Genomic DNA, 14,779 nt, shown 5'->3' on the forward strand with positions numbered 1-14,779 from the left:
TCTGAAGTGTCCCTATTCGCAGATGAAATGAAGCTGATGAGAAGAATTAAATCGGATGAGGATGAGGCAGGACTGCAGAGAGACCTGGACAGGCTGGACACGTGGTTCAGAAACTGGCTTCTCGAATTCAACCCTGCCAAATGCAAAGTCATGAAGATTGGAGAGGGGCAAAGAAGACCGCAGACAGAGTGCAGGCTAGGTCGACAAAGACTACAGACCTCACTCAGGGAGAAAGATCTTGGGGTGACCATAACACCGAGCACGTCACCGGAGGCACACATCAACCAAATAACTGCTGCAGCATACAGGCGCCTGGCAAACCTGAGAATAGCGTTCCGATACCTTAATAAGGAATCGTTCAAGACACTGTACACTGTGTATGTTAGGCCCATACTGGAGCATGCAGCACCAGTCTGGAACCCATACCTGGTCAAGCACGTCAAGAAGTTAGAGAAAGTACAAAGGTTTGCAAAAAGGCTAGTCCCAGAGCTCTGGGGAATGTCGTACGCGGAAAGGTTGAGGGAAATCGGACTGACGACACTGGAGGACAGAAGAGTCAGGGGAGACATGATAATGACGTTCCAGAGAGGGGACACAGAAACAAGGGGTCACGATTGGAAGCTGAAGACTCAGGCGAGTCACAGGGACGTTAGGAAGTATTTCTTCAGTCATAGAGTCGTCAGGAAGTGGAATAGCCTAGCAAGTGAAGTAGTGGAGGCAGGAACCATACATAGTTTTAAGAAGAGGTATGACAAAGCTCAGGAAGCAGAGAGGGGGAGGACGTAGTAGCGATCAGTGAAGAGGCAGGGCCAGGAGCTGAGTCTTGACCCATGCAACCACAATTAGGTAAGTACAATTAGGTGAGTACACACACACACACACACACACAACATACATACGCTCACATAGCGAAGAGGCGGGACCAGGAAGTATGAATCGACCCCTGCAACCATATATAGGTGAGCACGCACTCACACAGAAAGTGCAAACGTTTACAACAAGACTAGTCCCGGAGGTAAGGGGTACGTCCTACGAGGATAGGTTAAGGAAAATCGACCTGACGATACTGAAGGATCCGAGGCATAGTGATGATGTTGTAAGGACATATATAATTCTGAGAGGAATTGACAAGGTGGATATTGACAGGATGTTTCAATGATGGGACACAGCAACAAACGGTCACACCTGGAAGTTGAAAACTCAGATGAGTTACAGGTATGTTAGGAAGTATTTCTTCAGTCATAGAGTGGTTAGGAAGTGGACCTAGTAGCGATCAGAGAAGAGGCAGGAGCCAGGAGCTGTGACTCCACTCTTGCAAGCACTTATAGGTGAGTACACACACCCTCACTGAGAAGGCAGTAGGAGGAAATGAGAGATCAAACAAGGTCTTTGCAAAATTAATCTATAGCAATCGGGATTAGTAAACTATATGAGGAGCAACAGGAAAATGTTCAAAACAGCCACAGAAATCAGGAGGGAAAAAGAAGTGAGGAGAGAGAAGAATAATGAGATCACTGATCATACATGGATTTCATGAGGCTGAGGGAAGGACTGCTAGGGTGAAGTGCTTAAAAAACAAAGAGTTTTAAAAGAAAGTTATATTAGGGACGCTGAATTTACTTAGAAAGCTCTGTATGTGGAGATCCGATGTGTCTTAGAGAGTGTTTTAGGTAGGAAGCTCCGTGATGGGGAAATTAATGTAAGTTGGAGAACAATCTTAGTGTAAGGAAAGTGAATTGTATTAGAGATTAAACTCTGAGTTGTGGAACGCTACTTAAATTAAAAAGAAAAGTCTGAGGGGTTAATAAGAATTAAGAAATTTAGAGAACAATATCCGGCAGAAGTTCATCTGAAATATTTTTTTTTTCTGTGGAAAAAGGCAAATCTGTTTTCTAAGACAAGAAAAATAAGACTGGAGATTAAAAGTCTCCATAATAATCTTTGTCAAAATTGATCTAATTAACCCTCGTCATCACTACACTGCTTCAGCAGAGACCTGATAAATAACTAACCTCTATTAATTAAGTGAGGATCACATGTATATACTCTGTTCACAGAGTATATACATCAAAAGCTGAGAATATCTAACTGGATGTATATAATGAAAGGTGTACTCAGTGGAAATATGCTGTGAGGTGTATGTCTCTCAGTGGAAATATGCTGTGAGGTGTATGCCTCTCAGTGGAAATATGCTGTGAGGTGTATGCCTCTCAGTGGAAATATGCTGTGAGGTGTATGCCTCTCAGTGGAAATATGCTGTGAGGTGTATGCCTCTCAGTGGAAATATGCTGTGAGGTGTATGTCTCTCAGTGGAAATATGCTGTGAGGTGTATGTCTCTCAGTGGAAATATGCTGTGAGGTGTATGCCTCTCAGTGTATATACTCAAAGAGCTTAGTAATTATAAATGAATATACGTCAGGAGGTATATATCTCGGAGCGTATATACACAAAAATTTACTGTGATCCCTAGTCTAACTAGGAAGGTCTCCGAGTCGTGATGTATTGATAAATTGCGGCTTTATCGCTCTCGGGCAGCCGATAAGAAGTAAAGCCAAGAAACTAACTGCGTCTGCTTCGAATCCCCTGAACTTAACCAAGGCAGAAGTAGGCAACATCTTCTTACCATGCTCAAAGTAAGGTTGTTTGTGATGTGAGCCTCTGGGATGTCAGTGGTCTCCGAAGTGTTGTTCAAGACCCAGCTGAAGGACACTTGCTGCGGGTGGGAGTCCACTTGGCAAGGTACGTGGATCATCTCGTTGCGTGCGACACCGTACACCCACCGTTGTCCTGGCCGACACACTGGCGAGTCTGTCAAATAAGTACATGGTAATTAAAGTACACTATCCTCAGTCTGCTAAATTTTTATCAGTGGAAAAATATATATGAAAAGGAGCGTATGACATTGAAGATATGTGATGCAGTTTAAATAATGTTGTTTTTAATGGTTGTTGATGATGTACCAGCTGCAATTTTTTTTTTTTGTTAGTTTTGTTGTTTTTTCCTCATGTTTGTTGTTGTTGTTGTGTTTTGTTGGCTACTCCTGTTACTGTTCTTGTTCTTGACAATCGGATGAGTGAAAACAGCATGAGTAAATTAATGTTCAGTATAATCATTCTATACAACAATGAAACTCAAACTTTTAAGTTCAGCATGAGAACAGCTGTGGATGCTGCTACCATATTGTTACTCAGACTACTGAGTACTGCTGTGGATGCTGCTACCATATTGTAACTCAGACTACTGAGTACTGCTGTGGATGCTGCTACCATATTGTTACTCAGACTACTGAGTACTGCTGTGGTTGCTGCTACCATATTGTTACTCAGACTACTGAGTACTGCTGTGGATGCTGCTACCATATTGTTACTCAGACTACTGAGTACTGCTGTGGTTGCTGCTACCATATTGTTACTCAGACTACTGAGTACTGCTGTGGATGCTGCTACCATATTGTTACTCAGACTACTGAGTACTGCTGTGGATGCTGCTACCATATTGTTACTCAGACTACTGAGTACTGCTGTGGATGCTGCTACCATATTGTTACTCAGACTACTGAGTACTGCTGTGGATGCTGCTACCATATTGTTACTCAGACAACTGAGTACTGCTGTGGATGCTGCTACCATATTGTTACTCAGACTACTGAGTACTGCTGTGGATGCTGCTACCATATTGTTACTCAGACTACTGAGTACTGCTGTGGATGCTGCTACCATATTGTTACTCAGACAACTGAGTACTGCTGTGGATGCTGCTACCATATTGTTACTCAGACTACTGAGTACTGCTGTGGATGCTGCTACCATATTGTTACTCAGACTACTGAGTACTGCTGTGGATGCTGCTACCATATTGTTACTCAGACTACTGAGTACTGCTGTGGATGCTGCTACCATATTGTTACTCAGACAACTGAGTACCGCTGTGGATGCTGCTACCATATTGTTACTCAGACTACTGAGTACTGCTGTGGATGCTGCTACCATATTGTTACTCAGACTACTGAGTACTGCTGTGGATGCTGCTACCATATTGTTACTCAGACAACTGAGAACTGCTGTGGATGCTGCTACCATATTGTTACTCAGACTACTGAGTACTGCTGTGGATGCTGCTACCATATTGTTACTCAGACTACTGAGTACTGCTGTGGATGCTACTACCATATTGTTACTCAGACTACTGAGTACTGCTGTGGATGCTGCTACCATATTGTTACTCAGACAAATGAGTACTGCTGTGGATGCTGCTACCATATTGTTACTCAGACTACTGAGTACTGCTGTGGATGCTGCTACAATATTGTTACTCAGACTACTGAGTACTGCTGTGGATGCTACTACCATATTGTTACTCAGACTACTGAGTACTGCTGTGGATGCTACTACCATATTGTTACTCAGACTAATGAGTACTGCTGTGGATGCTGCTACCATATTGTTACTCAGACTACTGAGTACTGCTGTGGATGCTACTACCATATTGTTAGACTACTGAGTACTGCTGTGGATGCTGCTACCATATTGTTACTCAGACAACTGAGTACTGCTGTGGATGCTGCTACAATATTGTTACTCAGACTACTGAGTACTGCTGTGGATGCTGCTACCATATTGTTACTCAGACAACTGAGTACTGCTGTGGATGCTGCTACAATATTGTAACTCCGACTACTGAGTACTGCTGTGGTTGCTACTACCATATTGTTACTCAGACTACTGAGTACTGCTGTGGATGCTGCTACCATATTGTTACTCAGACAACTGAGTACTGCTGTGGATGCTGCTACCATATTGTTACTCAGACAACTGAGTACTGCTGTGGATGCTGCTACCATATTGTTACTCAGACAACTGAGTACTGCTGTGGATGCTGCTACCATATTGTTACTCAGACAACTGAGTACTGCTGTGGATGCTGCTACCATATTGTTACTCAGACAACTGAGTACTGCTGTGGATGCTGCTACCATATTGTTACTCAGACTATTGAGTACTGCTGTGGATGCTGCTACCATATTGTTACTCAGACTATTGAGTACTGCTGTGGATGCTACTACCATATTGTTACTCAGACTATTGAGTACTGCTGTGGATGCTGCTACCATATTGTTACACAGACTATTGAGTACTGCTGTGGATGCTGCTACCATATTGTTACTCAGACTATTGAGTACTGCTGTGGATGCTACTACCATATTGTTACTCAGACTATTGAGTACTGCTGTGGATGCTGCTACCATATTGTTACTCAAACTATTGAGTACTGCTGTGGATGCTGCTACCATATTGTTACTCAGACTATTGAGTACTGCTGTGGATGCTGCTACCATATTGTTACTCAGACTATTGAGTACTGCTGTGGATGCTGCTACCATATTGTTACTCAGACTATTGAGTACTGCTGTGGATGCTGCTACCATATTGTTACTCAAACTATTGAGTACTGCTGTGGATGCTGCTACCATATTGTTACTCAGACAACTGAATACTGCTGTGGATGCTACTACCATATTGTTACTCAGACTAATGAGTACTGCTGTGGATGCTGCTACCATATTGTTACTCAGACTATTGAGTACTGCTGTGGATGCTGCTACCATATTGTTACTCAGACTATTGAGTACTGCTGTGGATGCTGCTACCATATTGTTACTCAAACTATTGAGTACTGCTGTGGATGCTGCTACCATATTGTTACTCAGACAACTGAATACTGCTGTGGATGCTACTACCATATTGTTACTCAGACTAATGAGTACTGCTGTGGATGCTGCTACCATATTGTTACTCAGACTATTGAGTACTGCTGTGGATGCTGCTACCATATTGTTACTCAGACTATTGAGTACTGCTGTGGATGCTGCTACCATATTGTTACTCAAACTATTGAGTACTGCTGTGGATGCTGCTACCATATTGTTACTCAGACAACTGAATACTGCTGTGGATGCTACTACCATATTGTTACTCAGACTAATGAGTACTGCTGTGGTTGCTGCTACCATATTATTACTCAGACTACTGAGTACTGCTGTGGATGCAGCTACCATATTGTTACTCAGACTACTGAGTACTGCTGTGGTTGCTGTTACCATATTGTTACTCAGACTACTGAGTACTGCTGAGGATGCTGCTACCATATTGTTACTCAGACTACTGAGTACTGCTGTGGATGCTGTTACCATATTGGTACTCAGACTACTGAGTACTGCTGTGGATGCTGCTACCATATTGTTAATCAGACTACTGAGTACTGCTGTGGATGCTGCTACCATATTGTTACTCAGACAACTGAGTACTGCTGTGGATGCTGCTACAATATTGTTACTCAGACAACTGAGTAATGCTGTGGATGCTGCTACCATATTGTTACTCAGACAACTGAGTACTGCTGTGGATGCTGCTACAATATTGTTACTCAGACAACTGAGTACTGCTGTGGATGCTGCTACCATATTGTTACTCAGACAACTGAGTACTGCTGTGGATGCTGCTACAATATTGTTACTCAGACAACTGAGTACTGCTGTGGATGCTGCTACCATATTGTTACTCAGACAACTGAGTACTGCTGTGGATGCTACTACCATATTGTTACTCAGACTACTGAGTACTGCTGTGGATGCTGCTACCATATTGTTACTCAGACTACTGAGTACTGCTGTGGATGCTGCTACCATATTGTTACTCAGACTACTGAGTACTGCTGTGGATGCTGCTACCATATTGTTACTCAGACTACTGAGTACTGCTGTGGATGCTGCTACCATATTGTTACTCAGACAACTGAGTACTGCAGTGGATGCTGCTACCATATTGTTACTCAGACTACTGAGTACTGCTGTGGATGCTGCTACCATATTCTTACTCAGACAACTGAGTACTGCTGTGAATACTGCTACCATATTGTTACTCAGACTACTGAGTACTGCTGTGGATGTTGCTACCATATTGTTACTCAGACTACTGAGTACTGCTGTGGATGCTACTACCACATTCCTACTCAGACTACTGAGTACTGCTGTGGATGCTACTACCACATTGTTACTCAGACAACTGAGTACTGCTGTGGATGCAACTACCATATTGTTACTCAGACTACTGAGTACTGCTGTGGTTGCTACTACCATATTGTTACTCAGACTACTGAGTACTGCTGTGGTTGCTACTGCCATATTGTTACTCAGACTACTGAGTACTGCTGTGGTTGCTACTACCATATTGATACTCAGACAACTGAGTACTGCTGTGGATGCTGCTACCATATTGTTACTCAGACAACTGAGTACTGCTGTGGTTGCTACTACCATATTGTTACTCAGACAACTGAGTACTGCTGTGGATGCTGCTACCAAATTGTTACTCAGACAACTGAGTACTGCTGTGGATGCTGCTGCCATATTGTAACTCAGACAACTGAGTACTGCTGTGGATGCTGCTACCATATTGTTACTCAGACAACTGAGTACTGCTGTGGTTGCTACTACCATGTTGTTACTCAGACTACTGAGTACTGCTGTGGATGCTGCTACCATATTGCTACTCACACAACTGAGTACTACTGTGGATGCTGCTACCATATTGTTACTCACACAACTGAGTACTACTGTGGATGCTGCTACCATATTGTTACTCAGACAACTGAGTACTGCTGTGGATGCTACTACCATATTGTTACTCAGACAACTGAGTACTGCTGTGGATGCTACAACCATATTGTTACTCAGACAACTGAGTACTGCTGTGGATGCTTCTACCATATTGTTACTCAGACAACTGAGTACTGCTGTGGATGCTGCTACCATATTGTTACTCAGACTACTGAGTACTGCTGTGGATGCTGCTACCATATTGTTACTCAGACAACTGAGTACTGCTGTGAATACTGCTACCGTATTGTTACTCAGACTAATGAGTACTGCTTTGGATGCTGCTACCATATCGTTACTCAGACTACTGAGTACTGCTGTGGATGCTACTACCACATTGCTACTCAGACTACTGAGTACTGCTGTGGATGCTACTACCACATTGTTACTCAGACAACTGAGTACTACTGTGGCTGCTGCTACCATATTGTTACTCAGACTACTGAGTACTGCTGTGGATGCTACTACCATATTGCTACTCAGACAACTGAGTACTGCTCTGGTTGCTACTACCATATTGTTACTCAGACAACTGAGTACTGCTGTGGTTGCTACTACCATATTGTTACTCAGACAACTGAGTACTGCTGTGGTTGCTGCTACCATATTGTTACTCAGACAGCTGAGTACTGCTGCGGATGCTGCTACCATATTGTTCCTCAGACTACTGAGTACTGCTGTGGAAGCTGTTACCATATTGTTACTCAGACAACTGAGTACTGCTGTGGATGCTGCTACCATATTGTTCCTCAGACTACTGAGTACTGCTGTGGAAGCTGTTACCATATTGTTACTCAGACTACTGAGTACTGCTGCGGATGCTGCTACCATATTGTTCCTCAGACTACTGAGTACTGCTGTGGATGCTGCTACAATATTGTTACTCAGACAGCTGAGTACTGCTGTGGATGCTACTACCATATTCTTACTCAGACAACTGAGTACTGCTGTGGATGCTTCTACCATATTGTTACTCAGACAACTGAGTACTGCTGTGGATGCTACTACCATATTCTTACTCAGACAACTGAGTACTGCTGTGGATGCTTCTACCATATTGTTACTCAGACTACTGAGTACTGCTGTGGATGCTGCTACAATATTGTTACTCAGACTACTGAGTACTGCTGTGGATGCTACTACCATATTCTTACTCAGACAACTGAGTACTGCTGTGGATGCTTCTACCATATTGTTACTCAGACTACTGAGTACTGCTGTGGATGCTACTACCATATTCTTACTCAGACAACTGCGTACTGCTGTGGATGCTGCTACCATATTGTTCCTCAGACTACTGAGTACTGCTGTGGATGCTGTTACCATATTGTTACTCAGACAACTGAGTACTGCTGTGGATGCTACTACCATATTGTTACTCAGACAACTGAGTACTGCTGAGGATGCTGCTACCATATTGTTACTCAGACTACTGAGTACTGCTGTGGATGCTGTTACCATATTGTTACTCAGACAACTGAGTACTGCTGAGGATGCTGCTACCATATTGTTACTCAGACTACTGAGTACTGCTGTGGATGCTGCTACCATATTGTTACTCAGACTACTGAGTACTGCTGTGGATGCTGTTACCATATTGTTACTCAGACAACTGAGTACTGCTGAGGATGCTGCTACCATATTGTTACTCAGACAACTGAGTACTGCTGTGGATGCTACTACCATATTGTTACTCAGACAACTGAGTACTGCTGAGGATGCTACTACCATATTGTTACTCAGACTACTGAGTACTGCTGTGGATGCTGCTACCATATTGTTACTCAGACAACTGAGTACTGCTGTGAATACTGCTACCATATTGTTACTCAGACTACTGAGTACTGCTTTGGATGCTGCTACCATATCGTTACTCAGACTACTGAGTACTGCTGTGGATGCTACTACCACATTGCTACTCAGACTACTGAGTACTGCTGTGGATGCTACTACCACATTTTTACTCAGACAACTGAGTACTACTGTGGATGCTGCTACCATATTGTTACTCAGACTACTGAGTACTGCTGTGGATGCTACTTCCATATTGCTACTCAGACAACTGAGTACTGCTCTGGTTGCTACTACCATATTGTTACTCAGACAACTGAGTACTGCTGTGGATGCTGCTACCATATTGTTACTCAAACAACTGAGTACTGCTGTTGTTGCTACTGCCATATTGTTACTCAGACAACTGAGTACTGCTGCGGTTGCTACTACCATATTGTTACTCAGACTACTGAGTACTGCTGTGGATGCTGCTACCATATTGTTATTCAGACAACTGAGTACTGCTGTGGATGCTACTACCATATTGTTACTCAGACTACTGAGTACTGCTGTGGTTGCTACTACCATATTGTTACTCAGACTACTGAGTACTACTGTGGATGCTGCTACCATATTGTTACTCAGACAACTGAGTACTGCTTTGGATGCTGCTACCATATTGTTACTCAGACTACTGAGTACTGCTGTGGTTCCTACTCCCATATTGTTACTCAGACAACTGAGTACTGCTGTGGATGCTTCTACCATATTGTTACTCAGACTACTGAGTACTGCTGTTGATGCTACTTCCATATTGTTACTCAGACAACTGAGTACTACTGTGGATGCTGCTACCATATTGTTACTCAGACTACTGAGTACTGCTGTGGATGCTGCTACCATATTTTTACTCAGACAACTGAGTACTGCTGTCAATGCTGCTACCATATTGTTACTCAGACAACTGAATACTGCTGTGGATGCTGCTACCATATTGTTACTCAGACAACTGAGTACTGCTGTCAATGCTGCTACCATATTGTTACTCAGACAACTGAATACTGCTGTGGATGCTGCTACCATATTGTTACTCAGACAACTGAATACTGCTGTGGATGCTGCTACCATATTGTTACTCAGACAACTGAGTACTGCTGTGGATGATGCTACCATATTGTTACTCAGACAACTGAGTACTGCTGTGGATGATGCTACAATAGTGTTACTCAGACCAGAATCCACCATAAGTACAGCTGTGGATGCTGCTACCATATTGTTACTCATATTTCTGAGTACAGCGTCGGATGCTGCTACGACAGTGTTACTCAGATTACTGAGTACTGCTGTGGATGTTGCTACCATACTGTTACTCAGACTGCTGAGTAGTGCTGTGGATGATGCTACAATAGTGTTACTCAGACCAGAGTCCACCATGAGTACAGTTGTGGATGCTGCTACCACAATGTTACTCAGACAACTGAGTCCAGCACAGATAAATCGTTGTTCTTTGTTTCATAAATAACATCACTGTTACACAAATAACCTGCACACAGGAGAGAGAACCTTACGACGACGTTTAGGTCCTACTTGGACCACTTACGAAGTCACACTGACAAAAAGAGAGAGGGAGCTAGTATATATGGGCCAGCTTAACAGGGACGGAACCGAAACGTCGTCATAAGCTCTTTTCTCCTACTTGCGGGTTATTTGTGGGCTGTTCCAGTCACGGTATTGTGACTTTTTGTTCTTAATAGTACTGAAACTACTACTACTTCTACCACCACCACTATCACTACTACTACTATTACTACTACTACTACTACTAATAATAATAATAATATAATAACAATCATCTTTAGTTACATAAAGTTAGATAATATAACTGGTATCGGATTTCGTAATATTTTGTGGATACTTTACAGAAATTCCCTGATTATGTAGAATATTTAAGGAAGCCTTAAGAATCACTTATTACTACGGAAGTTCATAAAATTAAGTTGGTTTACCTAAAAGCTAAATTTACAATTTCGGACATAACAATTTTAGGAGTTCATCGTTGACTGTATTGTTGAGGACAAGTGGATCAGAATTAGACAGGGAAAATGTTGTGTTATCTGCACATAGGACTGGTTTAAGCTCCTAGAAGGCATTTGGTAGGCCGTTTATACAGACGAGAAATAGTAGTGGCCCAAGGATGTTACCCTGTGACACCTCTGTGTTGATAGAGTGAGTAGATGAGGTCATGCTGCTGGCAGCCACATGCTACCGTCTGCTTTTATGGTATGAAATTATCAGTATGACTGATTTCACAATATTCCAGTTTCAAGAACAATGTATTGTGGGCCATAGAGCTAAAAACTTTTCTTGGATCAAAGAAGAGGCCCATTGGATCTTCATTATTTTCTAGAGCTGAGTAGAGACAGTCTAACATCTTTAGAAGAGACTCATTGAAACTTTCTCCTAGCCTGAAGCTAATGTGGCAAGAGTTAAAATTATTACGCTTCGTTTATATATTATGTTTTTAGTTGAATCTCCACCTTCATGGACTGTAGTAACTCATTGAATCTTAAGAATATTTGGGAATGTTTGGATTTCAAATGATTTATTAAACAGAGTTGTGATGGGAAGTGATAACAAATAATCAGCTCTCATATGAATGGTGGAATGCTCTCTTCATTACCTGCCTTGGTTCTGAGTGTTTACAGTATTGAATCTACCTCTGTAAGAGTTTTCGGGGAAAGGTGGAGGAAGCCAATGGGATAATCACTAACCAGACCAATGAAGCTTGGGATTTTGCTGGCAAGGTTAATCCCTATAGTTCAGAAGACGTCGTTAATTAATTTCATGTACAGTGGTATGGAGACAAGGTTCGTTTCGTCCGGTTAATACGGTTGCTTCGGTAAACTAGTTATCGTTATTCCCATTGCTTACCAGAGTGATAATCAGACCTCTCAGTTTAGCATGGGCAACCTGTGGCAGCTGCTTCCATGAGTTAAAAATAATTGTCGAATTGAGCTGAGACACTTCAATAGTGTTGAGGATATCGTCAAACATTGTTCATCACCTGGAGCAATAGGCTAGATCAGTGCAGGTGGGCAGTGTTGTGATGGTGTTGGGGACCAGGAATGTTAGGGCTGGTGATTGGTGTTTTTAGCAATGGAACTGCAGGTTCAAGGTGTTGTGGCGGCACTGGTCAGGCAGGGAAAGTTAGTGAAAGTCAGTGTTGCATGGGACGCTGGTCGGGCGATGGTGTGGAGTGAGTCGCTGGTCGGGCGAGGGTTGTTAGTGCAAGTCGGTGTTGTGCTTAGAGGCTGGTCGGGCGGGAGATGTAAAACAGCCTCTGGGAAGAAAGATCAAGCGGTAACTAGGAAGAATTCATGACTGCAATATTATTGTTGACGCAATGTGAAATGTGCAGCTGGAGATATTTCTTGAAATTTACTTTTTATTGTGTCGATATTTTCTGAAAATATTGTGTGTGTGTGTGTGTGTGTGTGTGTGTGTGTGTGTGTGTGTGTGTGTGTGTGTGTGTGTGTGTGTGTGTGTGTGTGTGTGTGTGTGTGTGTGTGTGTGTGTGTGTGTGTGTGTGTGTATGTGTGTGTTCGTACTCACCTACTTGTTCTCACCTAGTTGTGGTTGGCCTCGCCTCTTCACTGGTCGTTTCTAGGTCGACTCTCTCCCTGCTACATGAGACTTATCATACCTCTTCTTAAAGCTACGTATGGATCCTGCCTCTACTACATCACTTTCCAAACTATTCCACTTCCTGACAACTCTGTGACTGAAGAACTACTCCCTAATATCCTTGTGTCTGCTACGAGTCTTCAACTTCTGTGACACCTTGTTGCTGTGTTCCATCTCAGGAACATCCTGTCTCTGTCCACCTTGTCAATGTCTCTCAGTATTTTATATGTCGTTATCATGTCCCCGCCCCCACCTATCTCTCCTGTCCTCCAGTGTCGTCAGGTCGATTTTCTTTAATCTCTCCTCGTAGAACATGCCCCTTAGCTCCGGGACTAGTCATGTTACAAACCTTTACACTTTCTGTAATTGACGTGGTATGGATTCCAAACTGGCGCTGCATACTCCAGTATGGGCCTGATGTACGCGGTGTACGGAGTCTGGAACGATTCCTTACTGAGGTGTCGGAAAGCTGTCCCTAGATCTGCGAGGCGCCCATATGCTACAGCAATTATTTGGTTGATGTGCGCCTCGGGAGAAGTGTTCGGTATTATATTTACCTCAAAATCCTTTTCCTTGAGTAAGGTTGTGTGAGTGTGCGTATGTGTGTGAAGGTGGAAGGAAAGGAGAGAGAGAGAGAGAGAGAGAGAGAGAGAGAGAGAGAGAGAGAGAGAGAGAGAGAGAGAGAGAGAGAGAGAGAGAGAGAGAGAGAGAGAGAAAGAGAGAGAGAGAGAAAGACTACCACTCACTACTTTGTGATCGTCAATATAGCTTCAGGAAAGGTTACTCTGCTGCTATTCTGTTGTTAAATCTCTCCACTAAGTGGAACCAGTAACTGGATGAATCCAAGGTCAGCTGTGTGGTAGTACTGGACATTGCTGGCGCTTTCGACCGGGTGTGGCACCAGGGCCTCTTAGCAAAACTTCAAGCACTGGGAATTGCAGGCTCTACGCTATGTCTCCTCAGTGATTACCTTCATGGTAGACCTCCAAGTGTAGTTCTCAATTGAACGGAATCAGCAAAACATCCTATTGGGGCAAGTGTTCCACAAGGAAGCGTGCTGGGACCATTGTTATGGAATGTCTACTTCAACGACCTTCTTCATCTCATCCCAGAATCACATGCATATGCAGACGACTGTACACTGACATTCACTTATCCAAGAGAAGAAATGCCAGCTGCTCTAAGCTACATCAGTCACCAGCTAAGGGCTATATCAGCTTGGGGAAATAGATGGCAAGTAACATTTGCACCTGAGAAAACGCAAATGATTATCGTCACTAGGCACCATGATGGTAATGCTGGTGCAGTAGTAAGGATGAATGGGAGGGTGTTGGCACCTGGAGAAGAAGTTGATATCCTTGGGGTGAAATTTGACTCCAAACAAACAATGAAGAACCATATTGTAAATCTTGCAAACAAGGCAGCCAGGAAGATTACAGCACTTCGCCGTATCTCGCATCTGCTTGACAGTAGGGGTTGCAGGATTCTGTGCGAGGCACAAGTACGCTCACACCTTGAGTATGCTCCACTTTCTTGGTTTGCCTGCCCCCTCCCTTCTCATCTGCGACTGCTTGACAGAGTGGAGAACAGAGCAAGACGTCTCATCTCTCGCCTGGACCCATCCTGGATAGATCTGTCATTTCACCTGAGCCTTCAACACATGAGGG

General features: G+C 43.2%; 1 protein-coding gene across 1 annotated transcript in view; it reads right to left on the bottom strand.

The window, feature by feature from the left end:
• LOC128689971 (nephrin) overlaps window positions 1-14,779 on the bottom strand; it is a 250,211-nt gene that overhangs the window by 64,726 nt on the left and 170,706 nt on the right. Inside the window, exon 8 of the mRNA XM_053778436.2 lies at window positions 2,625-2,809. Coding sequence (XP_053634411.2) covers window positions 2,625-2,809 — 185 coding nt within the window. The remainder of the gene's footprint in view (window positions 1-2,624; window positions 2,810-14,779) is intronic.

This window comes from Cherax quadricarinatus, chromosome 25, assembly GCF_038502225.1.
Source record: "Cherax quadricarinatus isolate ZL_2023a chromosome 25, ASM3850222v1, whole genome shotgun sequence".
Lineage (NCBI taxonomy): Eukaryota > Metazoa > Arthropoda > Malacostraca > Decapoda > Parastacidae > Cherax > Cherax quadricarinatus.